Consider the following 15,115-nt stretch of genomic DNA (forward strand, 5'->3'; position numbering starts at 1 on the left):
ATATTACTTTACCACCTCTCAATGATAAGCCATTTGTTAAAAGCTTTATAGTGATGGTTTTCCTTAAATTTACCGGGATGATTATAGCATCCGGGTTATAGTCATTAAAACCTGTAACGTCTAAAACTGGTTGGTCTGCTACTGCAGCTCCACCGGTCTCTGTGCCGTTAAGCGACAATGTTTAATGAAAGTTTCAAGGAGACAAAGATAAGGTGCACAATATTTTGGAACACTGTATCCTTCAACGTTGAACAAACCAAAAGCTAATATACAGTTTTTTTTTTTTGTCCTACTCAGTTATGGCGGATATTATCTTTTCACCCACTCCAGACGTCTATTGGAGTATTTACAGGAAAAGGGGTCTCTGTGAAACGCACAACTGAGTTACTCTAGTATCTAGCATTAAATTAGTGCTTTACCAAACGTTGGGCGCCATGTAGTGTAGTTCCTATATTCCCAATAGGCTCTGCGCATTGGAATAATATATACTATAGAATTGACGTAGGACTTATGTCGACTGGGTCTCTATCGAATATATTAGACTTAACTGTGAGTGCCAGCTAGCTCAGAGGTCACTAGAAACTTTCTCGAATAAACAAGAAGAGATTAGTTTCTGACAACCGCATAAACATAACATCTTTGTTTCCCAAGATAAAACGTATCTTCAGAGTTGTGGAAACAATAGATAGATATTTTACTCTGTCAATCGTGCATGCTTCGTTTCAGTAGAGGTGCAGAGAAATAGAGAGACGGGCGTTTTCAATAAAAGGTATTTATTGAACAGTCTTTTTTCTCATGCAGAAGAAATGAACTGCTACAATCGTAATACTGGCTATAAAGTATAATGCGTACATCAAGAAGAGTAGTATAAAATAATACTGTAAAAGCATGTTATGGTTTCTAAGCCAATAAGATACAAACATAAATAACAAGGACTAAAAGTACTCATCTGGTGCTTCTATAATACGCCTACCCCAATGTACCTAACCTAGGTCTAGTACGAGGGAAGAAGTAAGTGTGGTGTAGCAAAGGTTTAGTATTCTTTTGCCAAGAATCTATCCAAGGTAGACCCGACGCGAGCATCTGTGATGGCAGCGTGAGCACAGAGCTCCCTGGACCCTCGCCACTCTTCGCAACTTATCCTGACAATATCCTGAATTTGTGGACGGATTATTGAAGATGATCCTTGGCTGAGTTCATAACTCTTTTCAGATTTTAATTCGGACTTGGGGAACCGAAACTACATCGATTTGAACTTTTGAGGCCCACCTTGCGGCAGGCCGGGATTTGGCTAATTGTGCAACCGGGACGAAGTTGAATAACAACGGCAGTGGGGTCTCCCCAGTAGCCCTACTCCAACTTTCACTTTCGGGTTCGTTTCTGGGTCCCGGCATTGTCTGATTGCAAGACGGTTCCGCTTGGTCGGGGATCTGTCCAGCCTATATTCAGTGTGAGTGAGACTTTACCATCAACGCCGCTTGGGTCAAGTCGTGTCTTTGTCTTGGCTGCACGAGCCAGTTTTTGTGGACTGTTGGTGCCCTGCCCGCAGGCGGCCATTTTCACTAGGTCTCGCGGGCCCCTCCGAGGCGCATCTTCCAGCATGGCAGCCAGGGGTGAAGCCGGGAAACGGAAGACTAACACGCCCCTTCGTGGGGGACCGGTCCAATCCAACGTTATGGACCGGTACACTCAATCCAAAGGATCCCCTGGAGTCCCTAGCTGTACCCCGTAGGACGCTAAGGAGGACCCAACCGTCCCTACTGATCTGTCCCTGCAGGACATCATGGGCGCCATTACCAACATGAAGGAGACCATCGGCCAGCAGTATGAGGCTCTCGCTCATAAAATTGACATGGTGGCCATCGATGTCACCCTGATCAGAGCCGACCTGTCCAAGACCAACGAGAAGGTAAAGTCGTTGGATCTGAAGACTTCCAGCCTCACGGCCGATGTGTCGGAACTTCAGACCGAACTTGGGAATTTAAAATCGGCCAATGACCTGATGTCTCATCGGCTGGAGGATTTTGAGAATAGGGCAAGACGCAATAACATCCGCGTCATAGGTGTTCCGGAGAATCCCGAGACTCACTCGACTGACCTCCTGGTTGAAAATTTTGTCCTGAACCACCTTGCCCCTTCTGGACTGAGCAAGTTCTTTGCAGTGGAGAGTGCCCATCGCGTTCCGGGTGGAAGCCTAAGCCGGGCGCTCCTCCGAGGCCTATCATCGCCAAACTTTTTCATTTCAGGGATCGTGATGCTATTCTGCAGGCGTCGAAAGTGAGCGGCCCGGTGAAGTTTGAGAATTCCACAGTTAACTTTTATCCGGACTTTACTCAGCTCGTCCAGAGACAGAGGATGGGCTTTCAGGGAGTTAAGCGACGTCTCCGGGACTTAGGATTGAAGTACGCGATGCTTTTCCCTACCAGGCTTCGTGTGGAGTATGAGGAATGGACATTCTTTTTTGACCGGCCGGAAAATGTGAATGACTGGCTGGATTCCCTGCCTGGCCGGAACGACCGGACTGAGCACCCTGGTGGTGCAGAGGGTGGTGAGCCTGTACAGAAGTGATATTTCGACCCCTGATTTCCGAATACTAGACTTTTCTCATCTGGGTTCTATTTATTTTGTTTATTATGTTTCACTTATGTTCCCTTCTGGGTGGTGGGAGGGACGGGCCTCTTTCCTCCTCCAGGGTCTTTTTGTAGAGTGGGGAATGTTAGGGCGACAGGCACACTGCATGTTGGGGTAGCTTTTAAGTCTACTGCAGGGGTGCAGGGAGGGGGGAGTTGTAACGGGTGTTGGTTGGGGGGTGGGATAGGGTGTTTGTGAATGTGTTTTTCTTTCTCAAGGCGACGTATTGGTTTCTTCTATACTTCAAGTGTCCTGCTCTTTGTGGGGTGACTCATGCATCACTTGTGGGAATGGGGGTAGTGGGTTGAGGTTAATATCTTGGAATGTCAATGGATTGGGTGATCGCATAAAACGGGGTGTGGTACTGCAATATCTGCGCCGCTTATCTCCTGATGTGGTGCTTTTGCAGGAGACACATTTGGTTGGAAATATATGTGATGCTTTGAATAGGTGGGGTTATCGCCTGGTCGCACACTCTGGGTTCACCACTGGTTCTAGGGGGGTGGGTATTCTGGTTCGGTCTTCTCTCCCTCTTGAGATTGATAACGTAATCCTTGATGACAGAGGGCGATATGCCGCCCTCACTGGTAGGTGGGAGGGTAAGACTCTTTCATTGCTCACTGTCTACGTTCCCCCGGGTCTCCAGACCTCTAACTTCTCAGATGTTGGCCGTGTGATGCTGGAGCTCCCTGATTGCATTCTCCTTATGGGTGGGGATTTTAATTCTGTGCTTTCTGGCAGTATGGATCGTCACCCTCCCCAGGGATCTTCCTAATTCCCAGTTATGGCTCAGTGGGTTCTTGGACCCCTTTGGTCTGGTAGACTGCTGGAGGTTAATGCATCCGACACGGAGTCAGTACACCTTTCACTCTGGGGCTCACGGGAGTCTCTCCAGACTTGACTACATCCTTATGCCCGCTGCCCGGTCATCCTCTGTTAGGGAGATTAGACATCTGGCCCGGGGCATTTCCGATCATTCTCCATTGTGGCTCTCCATGGACACTGGGGTGAACGCTGCGGGCGGATTGCCCCTATCAACCCCTGGTACCTGCGTAACTCTAAGACCCGAAATAGTCTGATAAAGTCCCTGAACCACTATTTCCTGGAGAACGAGGGGTCTGTTTCGTCCTCTGTGTCCCTGTGGGAGGCTTTTAAGACTGTTATTCGTGGACAGGCTCTATCTTTAATAGCTGAAACTAAGAAAGCTAGGAATCAGGAGGTGGTGAGTCTTGAGGCGGAAATATTGGAATTGGAGGCTGACCTAGAATCAGGCGTTACCCATGACAAACTCCACGCCCTTGGACTGAAGCAGCTAGACTACAAATCCCTTGTCACAGATGCTGCCAAGACGATGTACAGGGAGCAGCAGGGTAGACTGTATGATGTTGGGGATAAGGCGGGTAAAATGATTGCGTGGCTTGACAAGAAGGAGAGAGCGAATCGTGTGGTCCCTGTGATTCAGACTTTAGATGGTGAGAGTGTGACTGACCCGAGTGAGATTGTGGAATGTTTTGCGGATTATTTTTCGTGCTGTTTACTCCCCGGTGTCCGATAGAGATGAGGACGGCTCCCATTCATTGCTGCGGGACATCGCGCTGCCCTGCCTTTCTGAGGAGGATCGAGAGTGCATGGAGGCTCCGTTGTCTGTAGACGAGATTCCGACCGCAATTCGTTTGCTTCATTCGGGCAAGGCTATGGGCCCGAAAGGCTTGCCTATTGAGCTGCACAAACTGCATCCGGATAAAGTCGCACCATATCTTCGCGATATGTTTATTGAGTCACGCGACCTTGGCACCCTCCCTTGTGACCAGTGTTTGGCAACGATCGTGGTAATTCCCAAGGAGGGCAAGCCTCGGGATCGCTGCGCATCATACAGGTCCATCTCCCTGCTAAATGCTGAGCCTAAGGTTCTTGCCAAGGTCCTCGCCAATCGTCTGCTTACAGTGATTTGCGACCTGATCCATCCGGATCAATCCAGTTTTATTCCACATCGGAACACTGCTCTCAACTTGCGGCGCCTACATGGTGTTCTCGCGAGGGCGGGTCTATTAAAGAGCCGGCCATCTTGGCTTCCTTGGACGCCACGATGGCCTTTGATACGATAGAATGGCCTTATCTCTGGGCCGCCCTCGTGAAATTTGGTTTTGGTTCGGAATTTGTCGGGTGGGTGAAACTTTTATATAGGAAACCGCTGGCTCAGGTGGTGGTCAACGGTCGAGTATCCGGGTCTTTCACTCTCTGGAGGGGTACTAGACAGGGGTGCCCTCTGTCCCCCCTGCTCTTTGCCCTTGCTTTAGAGCCTCTTACAGCTTGGCTCCAATGGGAGCTGTCGATAAAGGGCATTCAGTGGGCCCCCGATTTTGAGGACCGAGTCTCGTTGTATGCCGACGATATTCTTTTGTACCTTACCTCCCCTCGTAAATCCTTTAACGTCCTGTTTGACGTTCTCACCTCGTTCGGCAAGAACTCTGGCTTGATCATAAATTGGTCTAAATCTTGTGTATACGTTATCTCGGGGGGCCTCCCTCCATTACCTAGTAGATTTCCCATTCAGATCTCTCAATCCGGCTTCAAATACCTGGGGATTTTTATGTCGTTAGATCCGGCTGCCCGCTATGAACACAACCTCCTTCCTCCTCTTCGGAGGTTCAAAGTAGACGTGGTTCGGTGGCGTGGACTGCCGTTGTCGCCCCTCGGCCGTGCCGCACTCTTTAAAATGATGTCTCTGCCCCGGTTTTTATACGCACTCCAGAATTCGTTCGACGTCATTCCTGCAGGTTACTTTCGGGAGGTGGAAAGTTTACAGAGGCGGCTCATTTGGGACGGCCGCCCACGTATTGCTCTCGCAAAACTAACTCTCCCCTGGTATGACGGGGGCATTGCGCTCCCGGATATCAGGAGGTACTATTGGGCCTCCCAGTTGTCCGCAATCAACCACGCAATGTATGCACCCGGCCCCAACCCGGCCTTCGAGATGGACAGGCATCAGTTGCCTGGTGGTAACTACCACAGGGCGCTCTATTCTCGGACAGCGGGGAGGGATCTAACGGGACCCACCAAGATTGCTGCGCGTGTGTGGAGGGATGCAAATGCGGCCATGGGATGGAATGATCGACTGACACGAGCGACCCCGCTGTATGCGTCCGAAAGACTGGGATGCCTCTGGACAACAAAAGGTTTTGAGAAATGGGATATGATTGGTATAAGCAAAGTGGGTGACCTTTGGGTGAAAGGCGCAGTTAAGACCTTCGAGGTACTTCAGAATGAGTATGAGCTGAGTGATAGAGAGTTTTTCAGGTATGCCCAGGTCCGTCATGCCTTAACGTCGGTCTTCGCTGCCGACACTAACGTTCCCGAGTCCTCCCCACAAGAGGACCGTATACTTGATGGTCATCTGCCCGATAGTACGATTTATAAGAAGCTAATCAACAATCGGGCAGATCTCCTTGTGCGTCTCAGGGAGGCCTGGACTGGAGACGGGCTGGAGTTGGATGACGAACACTGGCAGTCAACACTGTCTTCCCCGAAGGAGGTCGCCATTCCCGCCCGTCTCCGTCTCGTCCAACTCAAAATTCTTCATCGGGTATTTGTTACTGGCCCTCGTTTGGTTGACATGGGCTTCTCCTCGAATGGGTTATGAAATCGCGGGTGTGGTTTGAGTGCTACTTTTCTCCATATCATTTGGGAATACCGGGAGGTGGCTGCGTATTGGAGTCGTGTGCATGCGGTAATGGAGTGTGTCACCGGGGTCGCTCTGCTGCCTGTCGGAGATGCTTGTTCAATGTGTGGGAGCCGAATGTTTACAACGTCGCTCAGGCTCGGTGGGCAGCCCTTGGGAACATGATAGCAAAAAGGGATATCGCGCAGCTGTGGGGTTCCCGACGGCCCCCCACCGTGTCAGTATGGAAGGAGAATGTGGACTGGTGTATGTTTAGAGAGAAGACTGTGTATTTGGCTAGGGGCAAGACTAGGGCGTGGAATAAAATCTGGGGTCAATGGAACGCTTACCGAGGGAACATCTGTACACCCCCGTTTGGGGACGATCCGGACATTCCTCTATCCCCCTGATCCTGACATTCCTGGAAGAATCTACTCTTTCTCCTGACTTTCTGACCTCCCCACTGACTCCCCCCCGGCCATCTCCATTCCTTACCTGTTTATCTATCCTGTATTGAGGGTCCCCCCGTCGGAGCACGACTTGATCCATATTGCTCTCCGCCTTGAGTTTTGTTTGTCTGTTTTTCTTTTTGTTCTTTTAAAAAAACAAAAAAACAACTATATCCTGATTCCTTCCTGTGTTGCTGAGAATTGTATCCTGTATTTTGCCGGACCTCTAGGGGATCGGTCGCTGCTTTATGATGTTCAACAACTGTTTTTTTATGCTTTAGCGGCCGTCCCCTGTGGTTGTAGGCCCATACCTGTAATTATATTGCATTGCACAATAAAGTTTAAAAAAAAAAAGAATCTATCCAAGATTTCTCTTAGGGTCTAATCAGCTCAGTACCTTGGTTTAGAATGGAGGAGGTCTGGTATCTCTCTGGTTTTAGGACTCGATTTCCCAACGCCCCGCAAAGGGGGGCTTGGAAACACTGGAGCTGGATTTCTCAGCAAGAGAAAAGACAGAGTCTCTCTCAGTGCGTCTGCTGGAGGGTCGGCTTCCTTCGGCACTAGCTGCGGCGAGCTGTGTCAGGTAGGTAGATACTCGAACTGCTCCAAACCACCGTGTGTTTGTTAGGGCAAGTGAGGGCATATTTATACATTGAAGGTGCCGAGTTTGACGTAAGGTCGGACATAATAACGTCATCAAAGACTCGTGTTCTTTGAAAACTCCATGAGTTCTTGGACAAATCAATATTCAAGCAAGGGGAAGTTCCTGACTGCTGAAGGCGAGTTTTTCTAAGAAATTGTTGTTATTTTTGTAACTAGTGTAAGTAGCCATGCCGTATTTGGACTGCATGAGCTATGTTTAAATATGGTTATGATTTCTATGCCTATCTAAGGATAGTGTGATTTATGCCTATATAAGGGCATGAATCGGAATATTTACACTAGAGTCCTAAAATGCTATACAACAAACCTTCTATCAGGCAAATGCAGGGCCATAAGTATCATACAGCAAGCCAAGGGTGGCATCGACTAGCCAGGTCATGTTTAAATTGGTGTAAATGCTACTCACAAAATAATTCATGCAAGTAAACACTGCATCTTTTAATGCTTATTTTCACACAACTTCCATCCATCATATTTCACAGCAAAGATAAGATAAAGAAAAAGAAACCGGAATATTCGTTAACCCTGGGCGGTGAACTCTGCTCCGTTTGTGTAGTTTAAGGAGTTTTTGCACTCTGCGGGGCACGCTGAGTTTTTCTCCTTGCTAGCACTTGCCACCATCAAGTTGGCGAGTGCGAGCGAGGAAAATCCTCCTCCGGGCAGGATTTTTGCTTGCTCGCACTTGCCAAAGTCTGGTTGGCGGCACGAGCGAGGAAAATCAACCTCCTGGGGAGACTTCTCAATAAAGATGGTCGGATTTCTTAATGCCAGTGGTCGCGACCACTCACGTTGAGAAACCTTCCGTTTGCGTTGAGAAAGCTGCAACTCAAGTAGAAAATCTATTGGAGCAGCAGAAAGGAAGCTGCGCCCCCTTGCGCTGCGCATGGTGCTATTCGCAATGATTTCCTAGCGCGGGACAAACACCCGGCGCTCAAAATCCACGCAAACGGCATGACCATAACGCACTCCACCGCTCGTGGAACTCTGCGTAGAGCGACTGAGTTTTTTTGTCACTCCGCGAGCTCTGCCCAGGCTTAATATCGGTGTAATACATAAGAAATGTCTTCACTATACAGACACGTAAAGAATCATCGTACTTTGAGATTTTTCTGGAGAGTAAAGCAAGACTAATTTAGTGGCATAGATATTCTCTAACAGAAGTGGGGTTGTTTTAAACTTTTTATAAGGATACCCTTTAGCTGCATTGGCTCTAGTGTAATGAGCAGTGACTTCAGCAGCCATATGTTTTTTTCGAAACTTCTAGAAATTAGATATGCAAGGGCTGTTGAGGGGGCGAAGTTAATCAGACACATTAGCGTTAAACTTACAATAGGCTGTTATTGTCATATATGTTGATCATTGTTCAGAAGCAGGCTATGCTAATGTTCAGGCTGGATAACGACGTTGATAGAACGAGCGTGTTGAATTAATGTAAAGACTTGTGGTGTGGAGAAATTAAAGGGTGAACCACAATCATTACGTCATGGTATGAAGGCAAGAAGTCAATCTTGTTTCTGAATAAAATGCTTTTTCACCACATCTGGAACCCCAGGTTCCTAGGAATCTTCCAAATGAATTTGAAAATACATACCCAGGTTACACCTGATGGGATGAAAATAAGGTTATTGAGTGGGCCGACAAATTTGACCCACAATACATGCCTAGGTGTAAACCATTGGGTCCTCAAACTTTCCTATTCATTCAATTTTAAAATGATGAGACCGATTCTTTACCTGTTGGAGTAGGGACGCTATCTTGAGAGTCACAGTCCTGGTGGCCTACACCATCACCCTCTTCTTCTTCTTTAACCTTTACTACAAGTATGTCAGGGATGGCCACTTGCTCTGCTGATGGAAATTAAAAGCCAAGTTAAATATTAGAATATATTATAATCAAAAGATAGCATGTTCAATCAGCACAAGAAACTTCCAACTATAACAAGACTGATATAACGTGTCTACGCTGAGAACGGATCACTTTGGCCAAATGTAAAAAACTATGGTGGAGAGACAATATTGTGCAATTTACAGATAACTTATTACTGTTTGACCAATCTAAGAACTCTAAAATTCAAAACACATTTCTTGCTTACCAGTGCTCTGGAAAGTGCTACTTTCTCCTCCTTCATCAGAGTGACCCATCACACTTATAGGTAACTTTGCTTCATTTCTCAAACAAGGTTCCGAATGAAAAGACGGGAATCCTGCTGAATGATACATAGCTGAAAAAGTCTGGGATATGAAGTTCACAACAACATTGGAAAATAACCATACTGTGCCCGTAAGACAACAGAGGTCTACTGTTTTTCAGTGAATTCAATATGCTATTTTATTACCTTGCTTGGTGTCGTCCATTACCATTTCTCGATGTGGAATGTGTCTCTGTGTGTTCTCCCAGCCTAAAAAGTAATCAATAAAATTATCACGGTGGAAGGGCGTTTGTTTGAATAATTCAATTTTTGTATGTTTCAGGGAGAGTAGGACATTTTTTGGAGCGATCACATATGCACTGAGAGCGTTCAAGAGCATATGCACTATAATCCTATTAATGTGCCCTGTGTGATTTTTGTTGTAACTCTGGTTGCAAGGAATGAGCATGCTGGCTGATCGTAGGTTCCCACTTGGTAAGTAAGAGGTGGCAATTAAGATGGCCCATTGTTCAAAACTGCCTCCTTATGTGTAGTGCCTAGATCAATGAACTTCTCTTACAGATCACATTACAGAAGCCCATCTCTCCATGCCAAGAGACCCAGCCACTCCAGCCACTTCACTGAGTGGTTCATTTGAAGAAATTGCAGGGGAATATTCGTTGTCTGACCCCATGAATAAAGGAGACAACTAAAGGACATGTTTTAGTGACCCCTTTCAAGAACTTTTAAAGAAACCATTATACAAAGAGGCATACCAGCTCCAAAGACTTATACTTTGGAGGGCAAGTAATGCAGTAAAAACAAAGGGAGGGACACAAACTGCTGTATGACATTTAGATTAACAGTCACATTGGCAACAATTTTCATCATAAATTAAACAAATCTTTATGAAAACATATTTTAGAGGTATATGGTAGTTTTAACTTATTGAAAGCAAATATTTTGGAGCGGCTTTGTTTTTGCATTCATATATGGAGGGTGCAGTCCCACAATACTTTGGACAAAGCATTGTCCTACAAAAATATTGTGGCTAAAACATCGATATCTAAAATATCCTGAAGGCAAGCATCTATATAGGGATCTATAGGTATATATTATTTTTAATGCCATACATATGTTCAATGACTAAATATAAGTACATGGATGATGAGTTGAGGACAGTACATCTATACTTATCTTGAAATACTTAGTGTAGGAAGGTGGATATCTGACTATGGTTACCCCCAAACTTTTTGCCTGGTGTTTAGCTGGTTTTTGACTTAGTTGGCCTGTGATCCTGCTATTCAGGGCCCCAGGCTGATTGCTCTCTCCTTAAAATGGACTCCATGTACCTTAGGTGCATAACACAATTGGAATTGGTTCACCTTATAGGCCCCTGTAACAGTGTACCATAGGTACCCAGGGCATAGGTGTAGCCAAGGCCTACCAGGGGCTGCAGCATGTATTGTGCCACCCCTGGCCTGGCCTCCATATTTGACACAACTGGCTGATCACTCAGCTGGGGTAAGTTGGTGTAATCACCTCTTACTTAGGTACAGTATGCCTGTGCCTAACCCTAAACTGGACACATGTGTTCCTATCAGCCACTCCTATGGAAGGCCTCATCAATCCTGGAGGCAGAGTGCTTGGAAATATGTGAGATGGTGCTCTAGCATGAGCTGAGCCTGTCTGCAGCTGTCGGGAACCACTCCCTAAGCTGTTCCGGGATATTGCCATACCATATACTCTTAAGTGCATTATAATCCTCGCGGTTAAATGCTATCTTTGGTTTGGCTTTATCAAAACATGTCGAGTAAGGTGTCATACGAATTGGAATACTATCCCCTCGCCAGTTCTGGCGACGGGGATAGCATTCCACCCTTCTAGAGGGACACGACATGTGTGTAGCCTTAACCCCGGTTAAAGTTAAACAGAGCCTCAGCATCACAAAAATGGATGCTGCCACCACAGACACATGTCTGACCTCCTGCTGCTGGGAGTCCTTCCAGCGAGGAGGGCCTGGACAAAGGGTTTCCTGCCTGGGGAGGTGCGAGCACCACCCCAGACAGGGTTTTGTGTATTGGGTAGGACAGGGCTGAATAGATTGAGACATGCCTGGGGCACACAAGGTGTCCCTGTGCATAAGCCAGCCCAAACCGGTTCTGGGGCTTTCCAGCCCCAGTCCTGGCGAGGAGCTGGACAAAGGAGAGGGGGTGTAACCACCCCCCTTCCTGGTCCCACCCATAGGGGAGGGACCTAGCAGGAGATCCACCCCTCAGATGGGAATAAGAGAGGGAGTAGTGCCATTGCACAGCAGATCATCCTGAAATCAACTTAAAACTAAGAAGAAGACTGGACTTCGACATTCTGCTGCACAGAAGACTGAAGAAGAATCTCCCTTGTGGCCAAGGAGTGACCACCCTGTGAATACAGGTACCAACCAGCAACTCGACGTCTGCTTTGCCGCCGCCTCCCGCTGGAGCCTGAGCCCAGAGCCCAACAAGAACCAGATTCCCAGACCTCTCAGAGCCCGATCCACAGTCCCTACAAAGAAGGGACCCGTGGAGGCACCGAGTGACGTGGGACCGGACCTCTTGGAAGACACTCGAAAAGCTGACTGCGCAGCTTCTGAGGCATCCTCGACGTTGTGCTTTGGGGACTGAGAACCCCCACCACCGAGCAGCCCTTGCACCGAAGATCAGCCCTCCAGCATCTCCACGATCTGCGTGGGGCCCTTTTGCATTGTGCCACTCGACGCGCCATCCCGGCCACTAGCCACGTGGTCAGCGGCCATCTTGGCGACGAACCCGAAGATTTACACAGCAGGTCTGGTTGCTCCAGACCTACCCAAGCTCCTGTAAAAAGGAGCACCCGCTCTGACCTTGCTGGTCCGAGTGAACAGCATCTTTCAACTTCTGCCTGGCTTGCCTTTGCCAAGGCCTGTTTGCTCCGATCAAGGTGCCGACACCGCCAACAGCGAGAAGCCTACGTGGGACAGCTCGTGACCGACTCCTGGACGTCCTCGACCCCGGGTATCCACGTGGCTGCAGAAAGAAGCTACCCGACAACGCCTGTTTGCACCCGACATCGCCTGGTTCCAATCTGGTTCCACGGTAGTCACTGGCTAGTGACTTTGAACATTGTCCCCTCTGCTTTCAGGTCTTCACATCTTCAGATCCACCCTTGGATCCACCGGAACTCTTCTCATCGAGCCGCCTGCAGCATCTTCAGCTCCAAGCACCATCGACCAGCGTGACGAAACCCGACACTACTTCGACCCTGTGCACCCGCTTCCTGTGGGTGAGGTAACTCAGCTCCGCCGGTGCTCCTGCACTGGTACACATCCCAAGGGCCTGTGTTTAAAGTTTCAGCTCCGTAGGTCACTCGGAAGGTTCCTAACTTTCTAACTTTGTACTTTTTACGCACCATAGACTTTACATTGGAAAGTGCGTGCACTTTGAACACTGCACCGAGTCCCGTGGGCCTCTCCCGACTTAGTTAACTCCAGTCTCGAATAGCTCCAGCGATTCCCAAGGCCCTAGGCCTCTTCACTTTCCTATTGGTATCTCTTATACCACTTTCTTAGTATATGGTTTAGGTGGCCCCTAGGGCTCATCCATATTGTGCAACTTTTGTGTATTTTAAACTGTCTTGTGATTTAACGCTTGTGCTTCTGTGCTCATAAAGAGTCCAGGGGATTTTAATAGTTAATAAATCAATATATATTTTCAATATATATCTGTGTGGTGTCCCTTTCATTTGGTATTCAAGGGGGTTGTGTATGGTATAACAGCTGGCTTCACATGCCTTTCAGAGTTTAGCCTAAGACTGCTTTGTCCACGTTACCACTAGGATAACTGGTCTACAAGGTTGAATTACAACCATCATCATAAGGGTTGCTTGGCATGGTACAAAGTGATCACTAAGAATTAGTGAGCATTATATACCAGGCCAACTTCTCACATTGGTGAGCAGCGGATTGGGATCTGAGCTTGCTGTTGTTTTACCATTACAATCTTTGAGATTATCATTTGAAAGATCAAACAGGTACCTGCTAGGTACATATAAAACAAGACTAGTATACATAAGTTCTACTGAACTTAGTTGTTGTAGAGCAAAGGGAGTAGCACACCCTAGCTACAACTACTAGATAGGTTTAGTAGGTAAACACCAGTGTAGGTAGATTGCAACACATCCACCCACACTAGAGCAATGTCTGGAGCAGAGGGTTCCACTGGGAATGTCTCTGTTGAGAGTGACCCTCCAAGGGCACCATCCAAATTTGCTATTTTCTCCTTTAAGGAATTAAGACAGCTTTGTGTCTTAAGGGGTCTGAAGACAGGGCCTTCCCCTACTACAGACCACCTAAGAGAGCTCTTAGACCAGTCTGAGACTCTAAAGCCCTCTAAGGCAAACCCCACAGGGGATGCTGAAGGAGGCCATCCTTCAGAGGATGACACTGTAGACACCCCTGCCCCTATCATCCTGGTAGATGAGGAAGCCTCCACCACTGGAGCTCCTCAGGTAGATGAGGAAGAAGAGGAGGAGGTGGAAAGTAGTGAGTCAGATGATGACAGAAATAGTCAGGTGCTGGTCAGTAGGCTGAACCAGGCTAACTTAAGCTTACTTGGGAATGAATCAGGTAACAACCCATTCAGACCCCCAGGTGGACTTAACCAGAAGCCTAGGAGGAGAAGGACTCACTCAGGTGACTCTGACAACTCCCATGCTTCTAGAGGTTCTCATGGTCACTCCAGAAAGAGGATGACTAGCCCTCAGAGAAGGGAACATGAGACCAAATTGAGAGAATCTCAAATTAGAGAGGCTGAATTGAGAGTCCAGAGACAAGAGTTAGAAATTGCCCTGGCCCAAGAGAAACTTGCTAGAGCAAGACAGCCTAGAGAGAGTGGATTAGGATCCACTGGTGGCAGCAATATCCAGAAGGATAAAGACAGGTCCTTTGATACAAGAAACCTGAGTAAGATTGTGCCCCCCTACAAAGCTGGGGATGATATCCACAAATGGATGACTGCACTTGAGAGAGCCTGCATGGTACAGCAGATCCCTCAGGAGCAGTGGGCAGCAATCTTGTGGCTCTCCTTTGAAGGTAGAGGCAGAGACAGACTCCTCACAGTTAGTGATGAGGATTCTAGAAACTACATGGTCCTGAAGAGTGCTCTGATTGATGGGTTAGGCTTAACCACTGAACAGTACAGGTTAATGTTCAGAGATACCCAGAAGACACAGACTCAGGACTGGTCTGAATTTGTTGAATGTGCCACTAAGGCTCTGGAGGGCTGGTTGCTGGGAAGTAAGGTTACTGACTATACAGGATTGTATAATTTAATTATGAGAGAGCAAATCTTAAGTAATTGTCAAAATCAGCTTCTACATCAGCACCTGGTTGACTCTGATCTGACCTCCCCACAAGAATTGGGTAGGAGGGCAGACAAATGGGTCAGAACCAGGATCAGGCCTAAGAACCAGGGTGGTGACCAAAAGAAAGAGACTACCAAGCCTCAAGAGAAGGGTGGGGATAAAAGTAAGGAAAAGACTTCCCCAGGGCCCCAAAACTCCAAGAATGGG

At 47.6% G+C, this 15,115-nt stretch overlaps 1 protein-coding gene across 6 annotated transcripts in view; it reads right to left on the minus strand.

The window, feature by feature from the left end:
* LOC147690360 (uncharacterized) overlaps nt 1-15,115 on the minus strand; it is a 178,687-nt gene that overhangs the window by 64,150 nt on the left and 99,422 nt on the right. The window contains exons 6-8 of one of the 6 annotated variants that reach the window (XM_086937993.1): nt 9,737-9,799; nt 9,494-9,607; nt 9,135-9,248 (exon numbers count right to left, since the gene is read on the minus strand). In XM_086937993.1, the coding sequence (XP_086794119.1) occupies nt 9,135-9,248; nt 9,494-9,607; nt 9,737-9,799 (291 nt within the window). Of the gene's footprint in view, nt 1-9,134; nt 9,249-9,493; nt 9,623-9,736; nt 9,800-15,115 lie in introns of all 6 variants that reach the window. The other 5 variants (XM_086937996.1, XM_086937994.1, XM_086937995.1 and 2 more) reach the window with 5 other exon arrangements.

This window comes from Lissotriton vulgaris, chromosome 9, assembly GCF_964263255.1.
Source record: "Lissotriton vulgaris chromosome 9, aLisVul1.2, whole genome shotgun sequence".
NCBI classification, from domain to species: domain Eukaryota; kingdom Metazoa; phylum Chordata; class Amphibia; order Caudata; family Salamandridae; genus Lissotriton; species Lissotriton vulgaris.